This window comes from Oncorhynchus keta, chromosome 23, assembly GCF_023373465.1.
Source record: "Oncorhynchus keta strain PuntledgeMale-10-30-2019 chromosome 23, Oket_V2, whole genome shotgun sequence".
NCBI classification, from domain to species: Eukaryota; Metazoa; Chordata; class Actinopteri; order Salmoniformes; family Salmonidae; genus Oncorhynchus; species Oncorhynchus keta.
In genome coordinates, this window is record NC_068443.1 from 15,161,780 (window position 1) to 15,178,435 (window position 16,656).

The window sequence follows — 16,656 nt, forward strand, 5'->3', positions numbered from 1 at the left end:
ATTCCTGATTTCTGCAACTGTTAGCTTACCTGTGTAATATTGACATAAGCTCAGAAAAACTTGTTTTGCAAACATGGTACTGTTTTATCAATTGCTGTGCGGATGAATAGGCAGTTCATTACCTCAATTGAGTATATAGCTTAAAGTTGTGTGCATTTGTCTGTCTTTTTGCAATAAAGCTGGTGATGCGAGAATAATACACATTTATAATAGGCCTATATCTAGAAATACATACTGTCACGCCCTGAACTTAGAGATCCTTATTTTTCTCTGTTTGTTGAGGTCAGGGTGTGACTCGGGTGGGAAAGGCTGTTTTCTGTTTTTTTGTTTTTGGCCGTGTGTGGTTCCCAATCAGAGGCAGCTGTCTATCGTTGTCTCTGATTGGGGATCACATATAAGTTGTCATTTTCCTTTTGGGTTTTGTGGGATCTTGTTTTCTGTTTAGTGTCTGTACCTAACAGAACTGTGCACTTTCGTTTTCGCGTTTGTTATTTTTGTTTGAGTGTTTTTGAATAAAGTATCATGAACACTTTCCACGCTGCGCTTTGGTCCACTCTTCCTTCTACCAACGAGAGCCGTTACACATACATCCTAATGATATATACAGTTGAAGTAAGAAGTTTACATACACTTAGGTTGGAGTCATTAAAACTTGTTTTTCAGCAACTCCACAAATTTCTTGTTAACAAACTATAGTTTTGGCAAGTTGTTTATGACATCTACTTTGTGCAAGACACAAGTCATTTTTCCAACAATTGTTTACAGACAGATTATTTGACTTATAATTCACTGTATCACAATTCCAGTGGGTCAGCAGTTTACATACACTAAGTTGACTGTGCCTTTAAACAGCTTGGAAAAGTCCAGAAAATTATGTCATGGCTTTAGATGCTTCTGATAGGCTAATTGACATAATTTGAGTCAATTGTAGGTGTACCTGTGAATGTGTTTCAAGGCTTATTTTCAAACTCAGTGCCTCTTCGCTTGACATCATGGGAAAATCAAAAGAAATCAGCCAAGACCTCAGAAAAAAAATTGTAGACCTCCACAAGTCTGGTTCATCCTTGGGAGCTATTTCCAAATACCTGAAGGTACCATGTTCATCTGTACAAACAATAGTGTGCAAGTATAAACACCATGGAACCACGCAGCTGTTATACAGCTCAGGAAGGCGACGTGTTCTCTCTCTCCTAGAGATGAACGTACTTTGGTGCGAGAAGTGCAAATCAATCCCAGAACAACAGCAAAGGATCTTGTGAAGATGCTGGAGGAAACCGGTACAACAGTATCTATATCCACAGTAAAACGAATCCTATATTGACATAACCTGAAAAGCTGCTCAGCAAGGAAGAAGCCACTGCTCCAAAACATACATAAAAAAGCCAGACTATGGTTTGTAACTGCAGATGGGGACAAAGATCGTACTTTTTAGAGAAATGTCCTCTGGTCTGATGAAACAAAAATAGAACTGTTTGGCCATAATGATCATTGTTATGTTTGGAGGAAAAAGGAGGATGCTTGCAAGACGAAGAACACCATCCAAATGTGAAGCTCAGGGGTGGCAGCATCATGTTGTGGGGCTGCTTTGCTGCAGGAGGCACTTCACAAAATAAATGGCTTCATGAGGAAGGGAAATTATGTGGATTTATTGAAGCAAATTCTCAAGACATTAGTCAGGAAGTTAAATCTTGGTCGCAAATGGGTCTTCCAAATGGACAATGACCCCAGGCATACTTCAAAAGTTGTGGCAAAATGACTTAAGGAGACCAAAGTCAAAGTGTCCATCATAAAGCCCTGACCTCAGTCCCATAGAAAATTTGTGGACAGAACTGAGAAAGAGTGTGCGATCAAGGAGGCCTTCAAACCTGACTCAGTTACACCAGCTCTGTCAGGAAGAATGGGCCTAAATTCACCCAACTTATTGTGGAAAGCGTGTGGAAGGCTACCTAAAATGTTTGACCCAAGTTAAAGAATTTAAAGGCAATACTACCAAATACTAATTGAGTGTATGTAAACTTCTGACCCACTGGGAATGTAATGAAAGAAATAAAAGCTGAAATAAATCATTCTCTCTACCATTATTCTGACATTTCATCTAGTATTTTGTCTTTGAGTCACAGATAGCAGTAGACACACCTACTTTAACTGCCTGATGGAAGTGTGTTGTCTTCTTGTGTAGTATATTGTCACCTACTGGGTGCAACAACAAAAAAAGAAGAATTTGTTCTTAACTGTCTTGCCTAGTTAAATAAAGGTCAAATAAATACAATAAAATAAATGAGTTGTATGGGAACTAACCAGAGTCGGTCAATACTCATACACTCTGAAATAAAACAATTCTGTCTTTAGTGAGTCAGTATCATAAATCCAGAGAGTCACATAGACCAGTGACATAACTCTCTTCTCCTGAAGGTCAGTTTGCCAGAGTGATTACCACAATAATACTGGGACATGGGGGGGGGGACTATATTAGAGGGATAGAAAGGGAGGGGACAGACAATGATAGTGATAGAAAGACAGGATGAAAAGAGGTGAGACAGGCCGCAACCTGTTTCCTAGACAGAGGTGCCATGTCATCCAGGACTCCGCTGTGGTGAATCTGGTCGTTGTGATTGCTATCCAACATTAAGTGATGCGGTTCTTTCCTGTCAAGCCTGTAGCTTGAAGCATTTGTTATGCATAGAAAAATGTTTGTTCTGCATTAATTCAAGACCGTTGAATAGAATGTAGAAGCCATAGGCCTCCTGAGTGATGCAGCGGTCTAAGGCTCTACATCGCAGTGCTAGAGGCTTCGCTACAGACCTAGGTTTGATCCTAGGCTGCATCACAACCGCCCGTGATCAGGAGTCCCATAGGGCGGCACATAATTGGCCCAGCATTGTCCGGGTTTGGCCGGGGGGGGGCTTTACTTGGCTCATCGCGCTCTAGCGACTCCTTGTGGAGGGCCCGGTGCCTGCAGGCGGTTGAACAGTGTTTCCTCCAACACATTGGTGCGGCTGGATTCCGGGTTAAGCAGGCGGTTGTTAAGAAGTGTTCATTCTTCAACTTGTGTACCCCTCTTTCTCTCCTCTCTCACTCACAGCTCCCTCCCCAGTCACGTCCATCCAGGCCAGTGATGTCACCAGGCACGATGTGTCGTTGGCATGGCAACAGCCCGACCGGCCCAACGGGGTCATCCTTGAGTACGAGGTCAAGTACTATGAGAAGGTAAGGTGTCTTGTGGGAACCGCGGTTCAGAAATCAGATATCCTATGGAATCCTATTGTAACTGTGTGTTATGTGTATCTGTGAGTGTATAAGTTTTCAACTGCTTCAACTGTTATCAATAGACCTATAAAATAATCAATAGACCTATAAAATAACCAATAAACTATCTTCAAAGCTTTCCTTGTGTTTGACACAGAAAAGGATAGAGGGAGAAATGTAGCAGGTTGAAATTTATTGTCATGAGTCTTGTCCTGGAGGCAGAACTGGGTGTAAAAATTCATGAAAACAAAAATATATTTTTTAGGGTTAGGCTTTAGGGTTAGCAATGTGGTTAGGGTTAAAATGTTGAGACTTTGGCTGTGCCAGCTAGTGACCACTGCAGAGCTGCCTCCAGAACAAGATAAATTACACAAAACGCTAACCTGCAGAAATGGAGGGAGAGAATACAAGATAAGATATGTTGGGAGAGAAAAAGAGAAAGTTTGAGGCAATGCAGATAAGAGATGGGCAAGCTGTGAGAGGGATTTGTGACTGTGTGGCAATGTTTTTGTGTGTTTCCTTGCTTGAATGGTTTTGTGATTGTAGGCCATAGGGAGAGGGATTTCCCTCCAGACCCACAGAAAACATTGTTCTGCAACTTCAAGTTACATTTTAGAATCATGTTCAAATCTTTTACCCATTTTCTTTTTGCTTTCCAATTATAATGGGTTGTATTTTAGTATGATGTGCTGTATATTGGAACGCTTCATATAGTGGCCATTGACATGTCCCTCACCTCTTTTCCTCCTATCCAATCAGAATCAGAAGGAGAGGTCCTACCGCATAATGAAGACGGCATCCCGTAGTGCTGATATCACTGGGCTAAACCCACTCACTGTGTACGTATTTCAAGTGCGAGCTCGCACGGCCGCCGGATACGGAGAGTTCAGCGCCCCTTTTGAGTTTTCCACCAACTCAGGTACAACACTATGTTCTATTATTTCATATTATATGATATTCTATTTGTCTATTTTTATAGAGCTAGGGATATTGATAAAATATGTACCTGTTTTTGAATGAAAATGTCCTGGTTTGTGACCTGTTGTCTCCTCCCTCTGTCAGATCCCTTGCCTCTGATTGGTAATGCCGCTAACTCCACCCTTCTCCTACTGTCAATCAGTGGGGGTGTGGTTCTACTGCTCATCTCTACCACAGTCTTCATCATCAGCCACAGGTACACACACACACAGCCACAGGGAAACATACATAGTGTGTCCTAAAGGAGACCGTGTGTCCAAAAGGAGACCGTGTGTATGACGGCACCAGGAGGAAATGGCTGCCATGTTATGGGCTCCTAATCAATTGTGCTATTGTGTGTGTTTTTTTTGTAACTTATTTTGTACATAATGTTTCTGCCACCGTCTCTTATGACCGAAAAGAGCTTCTGGATATCAGGACAGCGATTACCCACCTCATACATACAAATATTGTTTTGTTTAACGAGTCGGACGCGAAGGATTTACTTCACACCTGACAAGGCCCAAATCCCCGTCATTCGCATGAAGAAGAGACAGAGATGTTAAATGTGCAACCAGGGGGGAAAAACTCTAGACCACATTTACTCCACACACAGAGACGCGTACAAAGCTCTCCCTCGCCCTCAATTTGGCAAATCTGACAATAACTCTATCCTCCCGAACTAAAGCAGGAAGTACCAGTGAGTCGCTCAAGGAAGTGGTCGGATACCGAGGATGCTAAGCTACAGGACTGTTTTACTAGGACAGACTGGAATATGTTCCAGGATTCTTCAAATGGCATTGAGGAGTATATCACATCAGTCACTGGCTTCATCAATAAGTGCATTGATGACATCTTCCCCACAGTGACCGTACGTACATACCGCAAACAGAAGCCATGTATTACAGGCAACATCCTCACTGAGCTAAAGGGTAAAGCTGCCGCTTTCAAGGAGCGGGACTCTAACCCAGACACTTATAAGAAATCCCGCTATGCCCTCTGATGAACCATCAAACAGGCAAAACATCAATACAGGACTAAGATTGAATCGTACTACACCGGCTCTGATGCTTTTTGGATGTGGCAGGGCTTGCAAACTCTAACAGACTACAAAGGGAAGCACAGCCGTGAGTTGCCTAGTGACACGAGCCTACCAGATGAGCTAAATAACTTCTATGCTCTCTTCGAGTCAAGCAACACTGAAGCATGCATGAGAGCATCAGCTGTTCCGGGCGACTCTCTGTAGCCAATGTGAGTAAACCAGGTTAACATTCACAACGCCGCAGGGCCAGACAGATTACCAGGACGTGTACTCCGAGCATGCGCTAACCAACTGGCAAGTGTCTTCACTGACATTTTCAACCTGTCTCTGACCGAGTCTATAATACCAACATGTTTCAAGCAGACCACCATAGTACCTGTGCCCAAGAACACGAACCTGCCTAAATGACTACCAACCCTTGGCACTCATGTCTGTAGCCATGAAGTGCTTTGAAAGGCTGGTCATGTCTCACATCAACACCATTATCCCTGAAACCCTAGACCCACTACAATTTGCATACCACCCCAAAAGATCCACAGATGATGCAATCTATATGGCACTCCACACTGCTCTTTCCCACCTGGACAAAAGGAACACCCACGTGAGAATTGACTATAGTTCAGCGTTCAACACCATAGTACCCTCAAAGCTCATCACTAAGCTAAGGACCCTGGGACTTAACAACTCCCTCTGCAACTGGATCCTAGACTTCCAGACGGGCCGCCCCCAGGTAGTAGGGGTAGGCAACAACACCTCTGCCACGCTGATCCTCAGCACGGGAGCTTGCTCAGTACCCTCCTGTACTCCCTGTTTGCCCATGACTGCATGGCCAAGCACAACACCAACACCATTGTTAAGTTGACCAACAACACAACAGTGGTAGGTCTGATCACCAACAGTGATGAGACAGCCTATAAGGAGGAGGTCAGAGACATGGCAGTGTTGTGCCAGAATAACAACCTCTCCCTCAATGTGATCAAGACAAAGGAGATGATTGTGGACTACAGGAAAAGGAGGACCGAACACGCCTCCATTCTCATCGACGGAGCTTTAGTGGAGCAGGTTGAGAGCTTCAAGTTCCTTGGAGAGACAGTCATAAAGAGGGCACGACACAACCTATTCCCCCTCAGGAGACTGGAAAGATTTGTTATGGGTCCTCAGATCCTTAAAAAGTTCTACAGCTGCACCATCAAGAGCATCCTGACTGGTTGCATCGCCACCTGGCATGGCAACTGGTTGCCCTCCGACTGTAAGGCACTACAGAGGGTAGTGTGTTCGGCCCAGTACATCACTGGGGCCAAGGTTCCTGCCATCCAGGACCTCTATACCAGGCAGTGTCAGAGGAAGGCCTCTGAAGGGTCGAGCACAAGAAATTTCCAGCGACTCTAGCCACCCTAGTCATAGACTGTTCTCTCTGCTACCGCACGGCAAGCGGTACAGGAGTACCAAGTCTAGGTTCAAAAGGCTTCTTCACAGCTTCTACCCCCAAGCCATAAGACTCCTGAACAGCTAATCAAATGGCTACCCAGACTATTTGCATTGACCTCCACCCCCATTTTTACTCTGCTGCTACTCTCTGTTTATTACCCATGCATAGTCACTTTACCTCTACCTACATGTACACTACCGTTCAAAAGTTTGGGGTCACTTCAAAATGTTGTTTTCCATGAAAACATACATGAAAGGAGTTACAAAATGAATAGGAAATATAAGACATTGAACAATATTATAAATAATTATTTTTAATTGAAATAATAATTGTGTCCTTCAAACTTTGCTTTTGTCAAATAATCCTTAATTTGCAGCAATTACAGCCTTGGACATTCTAGTTGTCAATTTGTTGAGGTAATCTGAAGAGTGCTTCCAGAAGCACCTTCCACAAGCTGGTTTGGCTGGATGGGCACTTCTTACGTACCATACGGTCAAGCTGCTCTTACAGCTCAATAGGGTTGAGATCCGGTGACTGTGCTGGCCACGCCATTATAGACAGAATACCAGCTGACTGCTTCTTCCCTAATAGTTCTTGCAGAGTTTGGAGCTGTGCTTTTGGTCATTGTCCTGTTGTAGGAGGAAATTGCCCCCAATTAAGTGCCATCCACAGGGTATGGCTTGGCGTTGCAAAATGGAGTTATAGCTTTCCTTCTTCAAGATCCCTTTTACCCTGTACAAATCTCCCACTTTACCACCACCAAAGCACCCTCAGACCATCACATTGCCTCCAGCATGCTTTGTGATCCAAACACCTCAAACTTAGATTTCTCTGTCCATAACACTTTTTTCCAATCTTCCTATGTCCAGTGTCTGTTCTTTTGCCCATCTTAATCCTTTATTTTTATTGGCCGGTCTGAGATATGGCTTTTTCTTTGCAACTCTGATTGGAAGGCCAGCATCCCGGAGTTGCCTCTTCACTGTTGAAATAGTACCTGCAAAGCACCCGTCTCTATTTAATGAAGCTGCAAGTTGAGTACTTGTGAGGTGTCTGTTTCTCAAACTAGATACTCTGATGTACTTGTCCTCTTGCTCAGTTGTGCACCGGTGCCTCCCACTCCTCTTTCTATTCTGGTTAGAGCCAGTGTGTGCTGTTCTGTGAAGGGAGTAGTACACCGCGTTTTATGAGATCTTCAGTTTCTTGGCAGTTTCTCGCATGGAATAGCCTTCATTTCTCAGAACAAGAATAGACTGATGAGTTTCAGAAGAAAGTTATTTTTTTCTGGCCATTATGAGCCTGTAATCGAACCCACAAATGGCGACGCTCCAGATACTCAACTAGTCTAAAAAAGGCCAGTTTTATTGCTTCTTTTCAGCTGTGCTAACATAATTGCAAAAGTGTTTTCTAATGATCAATTAGCCTTTTAAAATGATAAACTTGGATCAGCTAACACAGCGTGCCATTGGAACACAGCAGTGATAGCTGCTGATAATGGGCTTCTGTACGCCTATGTAGATATTCCATAAAAAAGTCAGCCGTTTCCAGCTACAAAAGTCATTTACAATATTAACAATGTCTACACTGTATTTCTGATCAATTTGATGCTATTTTAATGGACAAAACATTTGCTGTTCTTTCAAAAACAAGGAGATTTCTAAGTGGCCCCAAACTTTTGAATGGTAGTGTACCTATTACCCTGACTAACCGGTGCCCCCGCACATTGACTCTTTACTGGTATCCCCTGTATATAGCCTCCACATTGACTCTGTACTGGTATCCCCTGTATATAGCCTCCACATTGACTCTGTACTGGTATCCCCTGTATATAGCCTCCACATTGACTCTGTACTGGTATCCCCTGTATATAGCCTCCACATTGACTCTGTACTGGTATCCCCTGTATATAGCCTCCACATTGACTCTGTACTGGTATCCCCTGTATATAGCCTCCACATTGACTCTGTACTGGTATCCCCTGTATATAGCCTCCACATTGACTCTGTACTGGTATCCCCTGTATATAGCCTCCACATTGACTCTGTACTGGTACCCCCTGTATATAGCCTACACATTGACTCTGTACCGGTACCCCCTGTATATAGCCTCCACATTGACTCTGTACTGGTATCCCCTGTATATAGCCTCCACATTGACTCTGTACCGGTACCCCCTGTATATAGCCTCCACATTGACTCTGTACCGGTACCCCCTGTATATAGCCTCCACATTGACTCTGTACTGGTATCCCCTGTATATAGCCTCCACATTGACTCTGTACCGGTACCCCTGTATATAGCCTCCACATTGACTCTGTACCGGTACCCCCTATATATAGCCTCCACATTGACTCTGTACTGGTATCCCCTGTATATAGCCTCCACATTGACTCTGTACCGGTATCCCCTATATATAGCCTCCACATTGACTCTGTACTGGTATCCCCTGTATATAGCCTCCACATTGACTCTGTACCGGTATCCCCTGTATATAGCCTCCACATTGACTCTGTACTGGTATCCCCTATATATAGCCTCCACATTGACTCTGTACTGGTATCCCCTGTATATAGCCTCCACATTGACTCTGTACTGGTATCCCCTGTATATAGCCTCCACATTGACTCTGTACTGGTATCCCCTGTATATAGCCTCCACATTGACTCTGTACTGGTATCCCCTGTATATAGCCTCCACATTGACTCTGTACTGGTATCCCCTGTATATAGCCTCCACATTGACTCTGTACTGGTATCCCCTGTATATAGCCTCCACATTGACTCTGTACTGGTATCCCCTGTATATAGCCTCGCTACAGTTATTTTATTGTTGCTCCTTAATTTTTTTTTTTTTTTTTTACTTCAGTTCATTTTAGTAAATCGTTTCTTAACACTTCTTAAAACTGAATTGTTGATTAAGGGCTTGTAAGTAAGAATTTCACTGTAAGGTCTACAGATGTATTCGGCGCATCTGACAAATAACATTTGATTTGATTTGTCCTAAAAGAGACGGTGTTTCCTAAAGGCCTGATTGCTCACCTGGTAATCAATCCCCTTGTCCCTGATTTTATCATTAGTGTCCACAAAAACACAGCCCATGTATCAACTCCCCCTTGCCTCCCCACACACACACACACAACCTCTCCCTTGAGGTTGCTTTATACTGAGAGTGGCTCTCAGGACTAAGGTGTCACACGCGCACACACACACACCTGCACACACAACTCATTTTCTCCTTCCATCCCCCTCTCCTTCTTCCTAAATTACTATTCTCCCTCCATCCCGTTAAGTCACTATTCTCCCTCCATCCCCCTCTCCTTCTTCCTAAGTCACTATTCTCCCTCCATCCCGTTAAGTCACTATTCTCCCTCCATCCCCCTCTCCTTCTTCCTAAGTCACTATTCTCCCTCCATCCCATTAAGTCACTATTCTCCCTCCATCCCGTTAAGTCACTATTCTCCCTCCATCCCCCTCTCCTTCTTCCTAAGTCACTATTCTCCCTCCATCCCATTAAGTCACTATTCTCCCTCCATCCCATTAAGTCACTATTCTCCCTCCATCCCCCTCTCCTTCTTCCTAAGTCACTATTCTCCCTCCATCCCATTAAGTCACTATTCTCCCTCCATCCCCCTCTCCTTCTTCCTAAGTCACTATTCTCCCTCCATCCCATTAAGTCACTATTCTCCCTCCATCCCCCTCTCCTTCTTCCTAAGTCACTATTCTCCCTCCATCCCATTAAGTCACTATTCTCCCTCCATCCCCCTCTCCTTCTTCCTAAGTCACTATTCTCCCTCCATCCCATTAAGTCACTATTCTCCCTCCATCCCATTAAGTCACTATTCTCCCTCCATCCCCCTCTCCTTCTTCCTAAGTCACTATTCTCCCTCCATCCCGTTAAGTCACTATTCTCCCTCCATCCCCCTCTCCTTCTTCCTAAGTCACTATTCTCCCTCCATCCCATTAAGTCACTATTCTCCCTCCATCCCCCTCTCCTTCTTCCTAAGTCACTATTCTCCCTCCATCCCATTAAGTCACTATTCTCCCTCCATCCCATTAAGTCACTATTCTCCCTCCATCCCATTAAGTCACTATTCTCCCTCCATCCCCCTCTCCTTCTTCCTAAGTCACTATTCTCCCTCCATCCCATTAAGTCACTATTCTCCCTCCATCCCCCTCTCCTTCTTCCTAAGTCACTATTCTCCCTCCATCCCCCTCTCCTTCTTCCTAAGTCACTATTCTCCCTCCATCCCATTAAGTCACTATTCTCCCTCCATCCCCCTCTCCTTCTTCCTAAGTCACTATTCTCCCTCCATCCCATTAAGTCACTATTCTCCCTCCATCCCCCTCTCCTTCTTCCTAAGTCACTATTCTCCCTCCATCCCATTAAGTCACTATTCTCCCTCCATCCCCCCTCTCCTTCTTCCTAAGTCACTATTCTCCCTGCATCCCCCTGTCCTCCTTCTACCTGTTAGCGAGCTGGGTTCTGTTCCCTTCACTACTTCATTCTCTACCTCTGTTATTTCAGGAGGGGACAATACAGCAAAGCTAAGCAGGACTTAGAGGAGGAGAAACATTTAAACCCAGGTAAGACCCCACACACAAACAAACATGGGCGAGCACATACTCATGTGAGCATCCCTCCCTCCCTCCATCCCTTCCAATTTATTTTCTCAAACCATCTCCCTTCCCCCCTCCTTCCCTCTCCCACTCCATCTGAAGGTGTGAGGATATACGTGGACCCCTTCACCTATGAGGACCCGGACCAGGCTGTCCATGAGTTTGCCAAAGAGATTGACGCCTCCAACATACACATAGAGAAAGTAATTGGCATCGGTAAGGGAGCCTGACACACACACGGACAATAAATAATCTGTGTGTGTGTTTGTGTTTGTGTTTGTGTTTGTGTTTGTGTTTGTGTGTGTGTGTGTGTGTGTGTGTGTGTGTGTGTGTGTGTGTGTGTGTGTGTGTGTGTGTGTGTGTGTGTGTGTGTGTGTGTGTGTGTGTGTGTGTGTGTGTGTGTGTGTGTGTGTGTGTGTGTGTGTGTGTGTGTGTGTGTGTGTGTGTGTGTGTGTGTGTGTTGTAGGTGAGTTTGGGGAGGTGTGTAGTTATTGATATTGTGTTTATCTATGTGCGTTGTAGGTGAGTTTGGGGAGGTGTGTAGTGGCCGTCTGCGGCTCCAGGGGAAGAGGGAGATCTACGTGGCCATAAAGAGTCTGAAGGCAGGATACGCTGACAAACAGAGGCGGGACTTCCTCTCTGAGGCCAGCATCATGGGACAGTTCGACCACCCAAACATCATCAGACTGGAGGGTGTGGTCACACGATGTGAGTGATTGACAGCTACTTTGACCAATCGAAGCAGAGATTTACAGGTTCTTTCTTCATTTTTAAAGTAAAAGCAGGGAACCCAAAACTGATCTTTGTGGAACTCCACCCTGGCTTAATCGCTGTTTGTTTGTCTCCTGTTCAGGTAAACCAGTGATGATCATCACAGAGTACATGGAGAATGGATCCCTCAACACCTTCCTCAGGGTAAGAAGGAGAATGAGAGAGTATGTATCTCTGTGTTCACACTGTAAACTCTATTCTAATGTCTATATTGTCTTTCTCCGTTAGAAACACGACGGTCAATTCACAGTGATCCAGCTGGTGGGCATGCTGCGTGGCATTGTGTCGGGCATGAAGTACCTGTCTGACATGAGTTACGTTCACCGAGACCTGGCCGCACGCAACATTTTGGTCAACAGCAACCTGGTGTGTAAGGTGTCTGACTTCGGCCTGTCACGAGTACTGGAGGATGAGTCTGAGGCAGCATACACCACACAGGTAAGAACACAGAAACACAGGAAAGAACATAGACCCTAAACATGCATATTACTTGTCTGGAGTAATGATTTATTATGCAAGATAAGGTTTCAATGACTGTTAGTTCACTCATCTTTTAAATGTGGGTCCTTATCACCTGTGGATCCTAATTTCTCATTTTCTCATTCTCTTCCATGTGTTACAGGAGGTGACTGGGACGTACCACTCTCCAGGGGGGAAGATCCCCATCAGGTGGACTGCTCCAGAGGCCATCGCCTACAGGAAGTTCACTCCAGCCTCTGACACATGGAGCTATGGCGTGGTCATGTGGGAGGTGATGTCATATGGAGAACGGCCATATTGGGACATGAGTAACCAGGATGTAAGTGTGTGTTGAAACTCAAAAACAGGACATTCGCCTGAATGTGAGACAGAAACTAAGTTGAACAGTTAGACAAAGTTAGTTAAACATGCTTTCTTACCCACTTGATCCCTTTCTCCTCCTCTCTCTAGGTGATAAAAGCGATAGATGAGGGTTACCGTCTGCCCCCACCTATGGACTGTCCAGTTTGTCTGCACCAACTGATGTTAGATTGCTGGCAGAGAGACAGAATACACAGACCCAGTTTCACGCAGATCCTCAACATTCTGGATAAACTCATCCGCAACCCAACCACCACACTGAGGAGGACAGGAGGGGAGAGGTACACACACACACACACACACACACACACACACACACACACACACACACACACACACACACACACACACACACACACACACACACACACACACACACACACACACACACACACACACACACACACACACACACACACACACACACACACACACACACACACACACACAGGAAACCATGTCTTTCATTGCAGGCCCTTTCAATGTTTTTTCATAACATGGACTCACTATAACTCATTCTTTCTTTGTCTCTGTGCAGGCCTGTTCCCACTCTGTTGGAGCCTGTAGGAGGTCCAGAGTTTGTGTCAGTGTGGTCAGTAGAATACTGGCTCCAGGCTATAGGGATGGACATGTACAGAGACACCCTCACTGCAGCTGGATACACCAGTCCTGACAGCCTGCTAACTCTCACACAGCAGTAAGTCGATTTCTCTCTCGTTACCCGTCTCTCTCCTTGTCTCTCTCCCTCTATCTCTCTCTCTCTGTCTCCCTCTCTCCCTCTCTCCCTCTCTCTCAATTCAAGGGGATTTATTGGCATGTTAACATTGCCAAAGCAAGTGAAGTAGATAATATACAAAAGTGAAATAAACAATAAAAATAAACAGTAAACATTACACTCACAGAAGTTCCAAAAGAATAAAGACATTACAAATGTCATATTGTGTATATATACAGTGTTGTAATGGTGAGCAAATAGAAAAAGTACAAAAAGGAAAATAAATAAACATAAATATGGGTTGTATTTACAATGGTGTTTGTTCTTCACTGGTTGCCCTTTTCTTGCGGCAACAGGTCACAAATCATGCTGCTGTGATGGCACACTGTGGTATTTCACCTAGTAGATGTGGGAGTTCATCAACATTGTGTTTGTTTTTTCGAATTCTTTGTGGATCTGTGTAATCTGAAGGAAATATGTGTCTAATATGGTCATACATTGGGCATGAGGTTAGGAAGTGCAGCTCAGTTTCCACCTCATTTTGTGGGCAGTGTGCACATAGCCTGTCTTCTCTTGAAAGCCAGGTCTGCCTACGGTGGCCTTTCTCAATAGTCTCTCTGTCTCTCCTATTCTCTTTCTCTTTTTCTCTCTCTCTCTCATTTTGTGTGTCCGTGAGCATGCTCTTTTCAACTCCCAACATGCCTAATTGTGTGTTGTACTATGTTTACAGGGACATGGCCAGTATAGGAATCGTCACACCATCACACCAGGACCAGATCCTTGCCAGTGTGCAGCAGGTATTGCTGTCCCACATGCAACAAATACAGGAACAGATGCAGGACAGTATGGTTCCCGTCTAAGCCAGTGAATGGATATAAAACAGAAACAGACATTTGTTTTAATGAATTCCATTTACGTCATCCATGCACTTTAGATTGAGATTTTCATAAGGAATAACGTCAACAAACAAACCCTACAACAGAAAATATGAACGGAGGAGAGAAAAAAGGCACTTTGATAAACCATATAACCTTTGAACTATGGCCTGAGGATTGACCTGAGGCTGAAGAAGCTGTTTGTTTCAGTGGAACCAACGGAACTTTCCGTCTCTTGTTCCGTTTACTTTTTGTACATACGTGTCTGTGTAAAAAAAAAGAAAATGAACTGCTCTTGATTATTTTATTTTTTTGGTGACTTTATGACACGACAATGTTGGTCACAGTCATCCTGACTTTTAAGTCATGTGCGAAACGTTTCGGTAGTTTGTTTAGAGTTCGGCTGGGCAATATGGCCTTAAAATCAATGCTTGGTCATTTTTTTCACGTATATCAATTTTTAAAAGGTTTTCTCTAAATAAGCGTTGTTGTATAAAGGTAAAATACACTACATTTCACTAATTATTGTATTATTTTCTAAAAATAGTTTAACCTTCTTTTTTTGCAATAATCACTGATATGGCTTTCAAGTCTGTCTATGAAAATGCTAATTTTGTTACAAATGTAATAACCAGAAGCATGCATAATGCACATTCACTAATAATGACTAACTTCTTGTAGAAGGCATCACAGAAGATTATAAACAATCTCTCAAGCACCAGTCCACGTCCTAGTGAGCAATCTTTATATTTCAAATTTTGCCAAATTGGATTTATTTGCTAGCTTACAGGGCAGAACAGCTGAATTGTTATCGCCTCTCATTGTTAGGGCAGAAACATGAGCATCTCGTCATTATATACAGATCTCTGGTGTAAATGGGAAGGTGCACACAGCACAGAGGGAGCGAAGGAGACAAGACCAAAAAGATAGCATTGAGAACAAGAGGATATAAGTAGGTTATCAAAAAAGATAACTTGATTTTGCGATACAGGCATTTGATATATTGCCCAGCCCTAGTTCAGATTGGTGCCAATGTTTTCTGTTCAGATGAACTTTTGTTTGTGATCTCCACTACACAAACAGAATATATGTCTCCAATTTGCCACATATGCATTTCAGGACCACACTACTCATTAATCTCTAATACAATACAAGGACTCCAACTCCCATACCCACTAAGGAGTAGTCCATCCATTGAACTTTGTTGACAAGTACTAATAAGTGCTACATCCATTCATCAACAAGGACTTTTAAGTCTATAGTGAAGCAGAGTTCAATGAATAAACCAGGAGTTGAATGTCCACCAAGTATGGCCTAAGGCATTTCATATGTCTACGATAGTCTATATATTGTCATTGTGCAAATGTGCTGTTTATCATATCTGAACCGTGACAGAATGTTGTCAAATTTTCAGCTGGTAGAGGAGAGATGTTGTAGCTGTTGTGGAGCTTTGGGCTCTATCTGAAACATTTGAAGGATTTCTGAAAGTCAACAGAAACTTAGGACAAGCTGAGGAAGTGTAGTTCTGAAGCATCACGCTGTGTGTGTGTGTGTGTGTGTGTGTGTGTGTGTGTGTGTGTGTGTGTGTGTGTGTGTGTGTGTGTGTGTGTGTGTGTGTGTGTGTGTGTGTGTGTGTGTGTGTGTGTGTGTGTGTGTGTGTGTGTGTGTGTGTGTGTGTGTGTGTGTGTGTGTGCACGCACGCGCGTGTATGTGTGTGCGCGTGTGCTTGTCTTTGAGGACCAGTTTTGGATATGCAAAGACAGGAAGATGGAGGAGAGTGTTATGTGATAGAATTTATTGTGCCAAGCTCTCAATGCCTTTTTTATTGAGGATGAACACACTAACAATGGTTTTATCTAGTCAATGATTAGCATATACTGTAGGTATTCTATGTCTTTGTAAATGTCATTGTTTGAAAATGAATTCAGGTACATGAAGCATTTCATTCTATTTATAGTCTTCTAATTATCTGGGTTGTAAATTGTAAAATAGGAAAATGGAAAATGACTGACTGACATATTGCATTGTAATAAATGTTCAAACTGAGATGGTCTGCTTCTGTCATAACTTATTTTTGACACTGATGCGGCAGAGTGTGTGTGACTGGGAAGTGTGTGTTTGTGTGTATGTAACGAAGTGAAGAGTGTTCACTAGTGTGTTCTGGCCAGC

The 16,656-nt window shown here is 43.7% G+C and overlaps 1 protein-coding gene across 1 annotated transcript in view; it reads left to right on the forward strand.

Moving 5' to 3' along the window:
• The window catches only part of LOC118402501 (ephrin type-A receptor 4-like), a 63,461-nt gene extending 47,301 nt beyond the window's left edge, over positions 1 to 16,160 (forward strand). The window contains exons 7-18 of the mRNA XM_052476508.1: positions 3,083 to 3,207; positions 4,006 to 4,165; positions 4,309 to 4,420; positions 11,195 to 11,253; positions 11,389 to 11,502; positions 11,809 to 11,994; positions 12,140 to 12,201; positions 12,286 to 12,495; positions 12,680 to 12,856; positions 12,988 to 13,178; positions 13,436 to 13,594; positions 14,343 to 16,160. Of these exons, the coding sequence (XP_052332468.1) occupies positions 3,083 to 3,207; positions 4,006 to 4,165; positions 4,309 to 4,420; positions 11,195 to 11,253; positions 11,389 to 11,502; positions 11,809 to 11,994; positions 12,140 to 12,201; positions 12,286 to 12,495; positions 12,680 to 12,856; positions 12,988 to 13,178; positions 13,436 to 13,594; positions 14,343 to 14,472 (1,685 nt within the window). The 3' untranslated portion in view covers positions 14,473 to 16,160. The remainder of the gene's footprint in view (positions 1 to 3,082; positions 3,208 to 4,005; positions 4,166 to 4,308; positions 4,421 to 11,194; positions 11,254 to 11,388; positions 11,503 to 11,808; positions 11,995 to 12,139; positions 12,202 to 12,285; positions 12,496 to 12,679; positions 12,857 to 12,987; positions 13,179 to 13,435; positions 13,595 to 14,342) is intronic.
• The last annotated feature ends 496 nt before the right edge of the window (positions 16,161 to 16,656 follow it).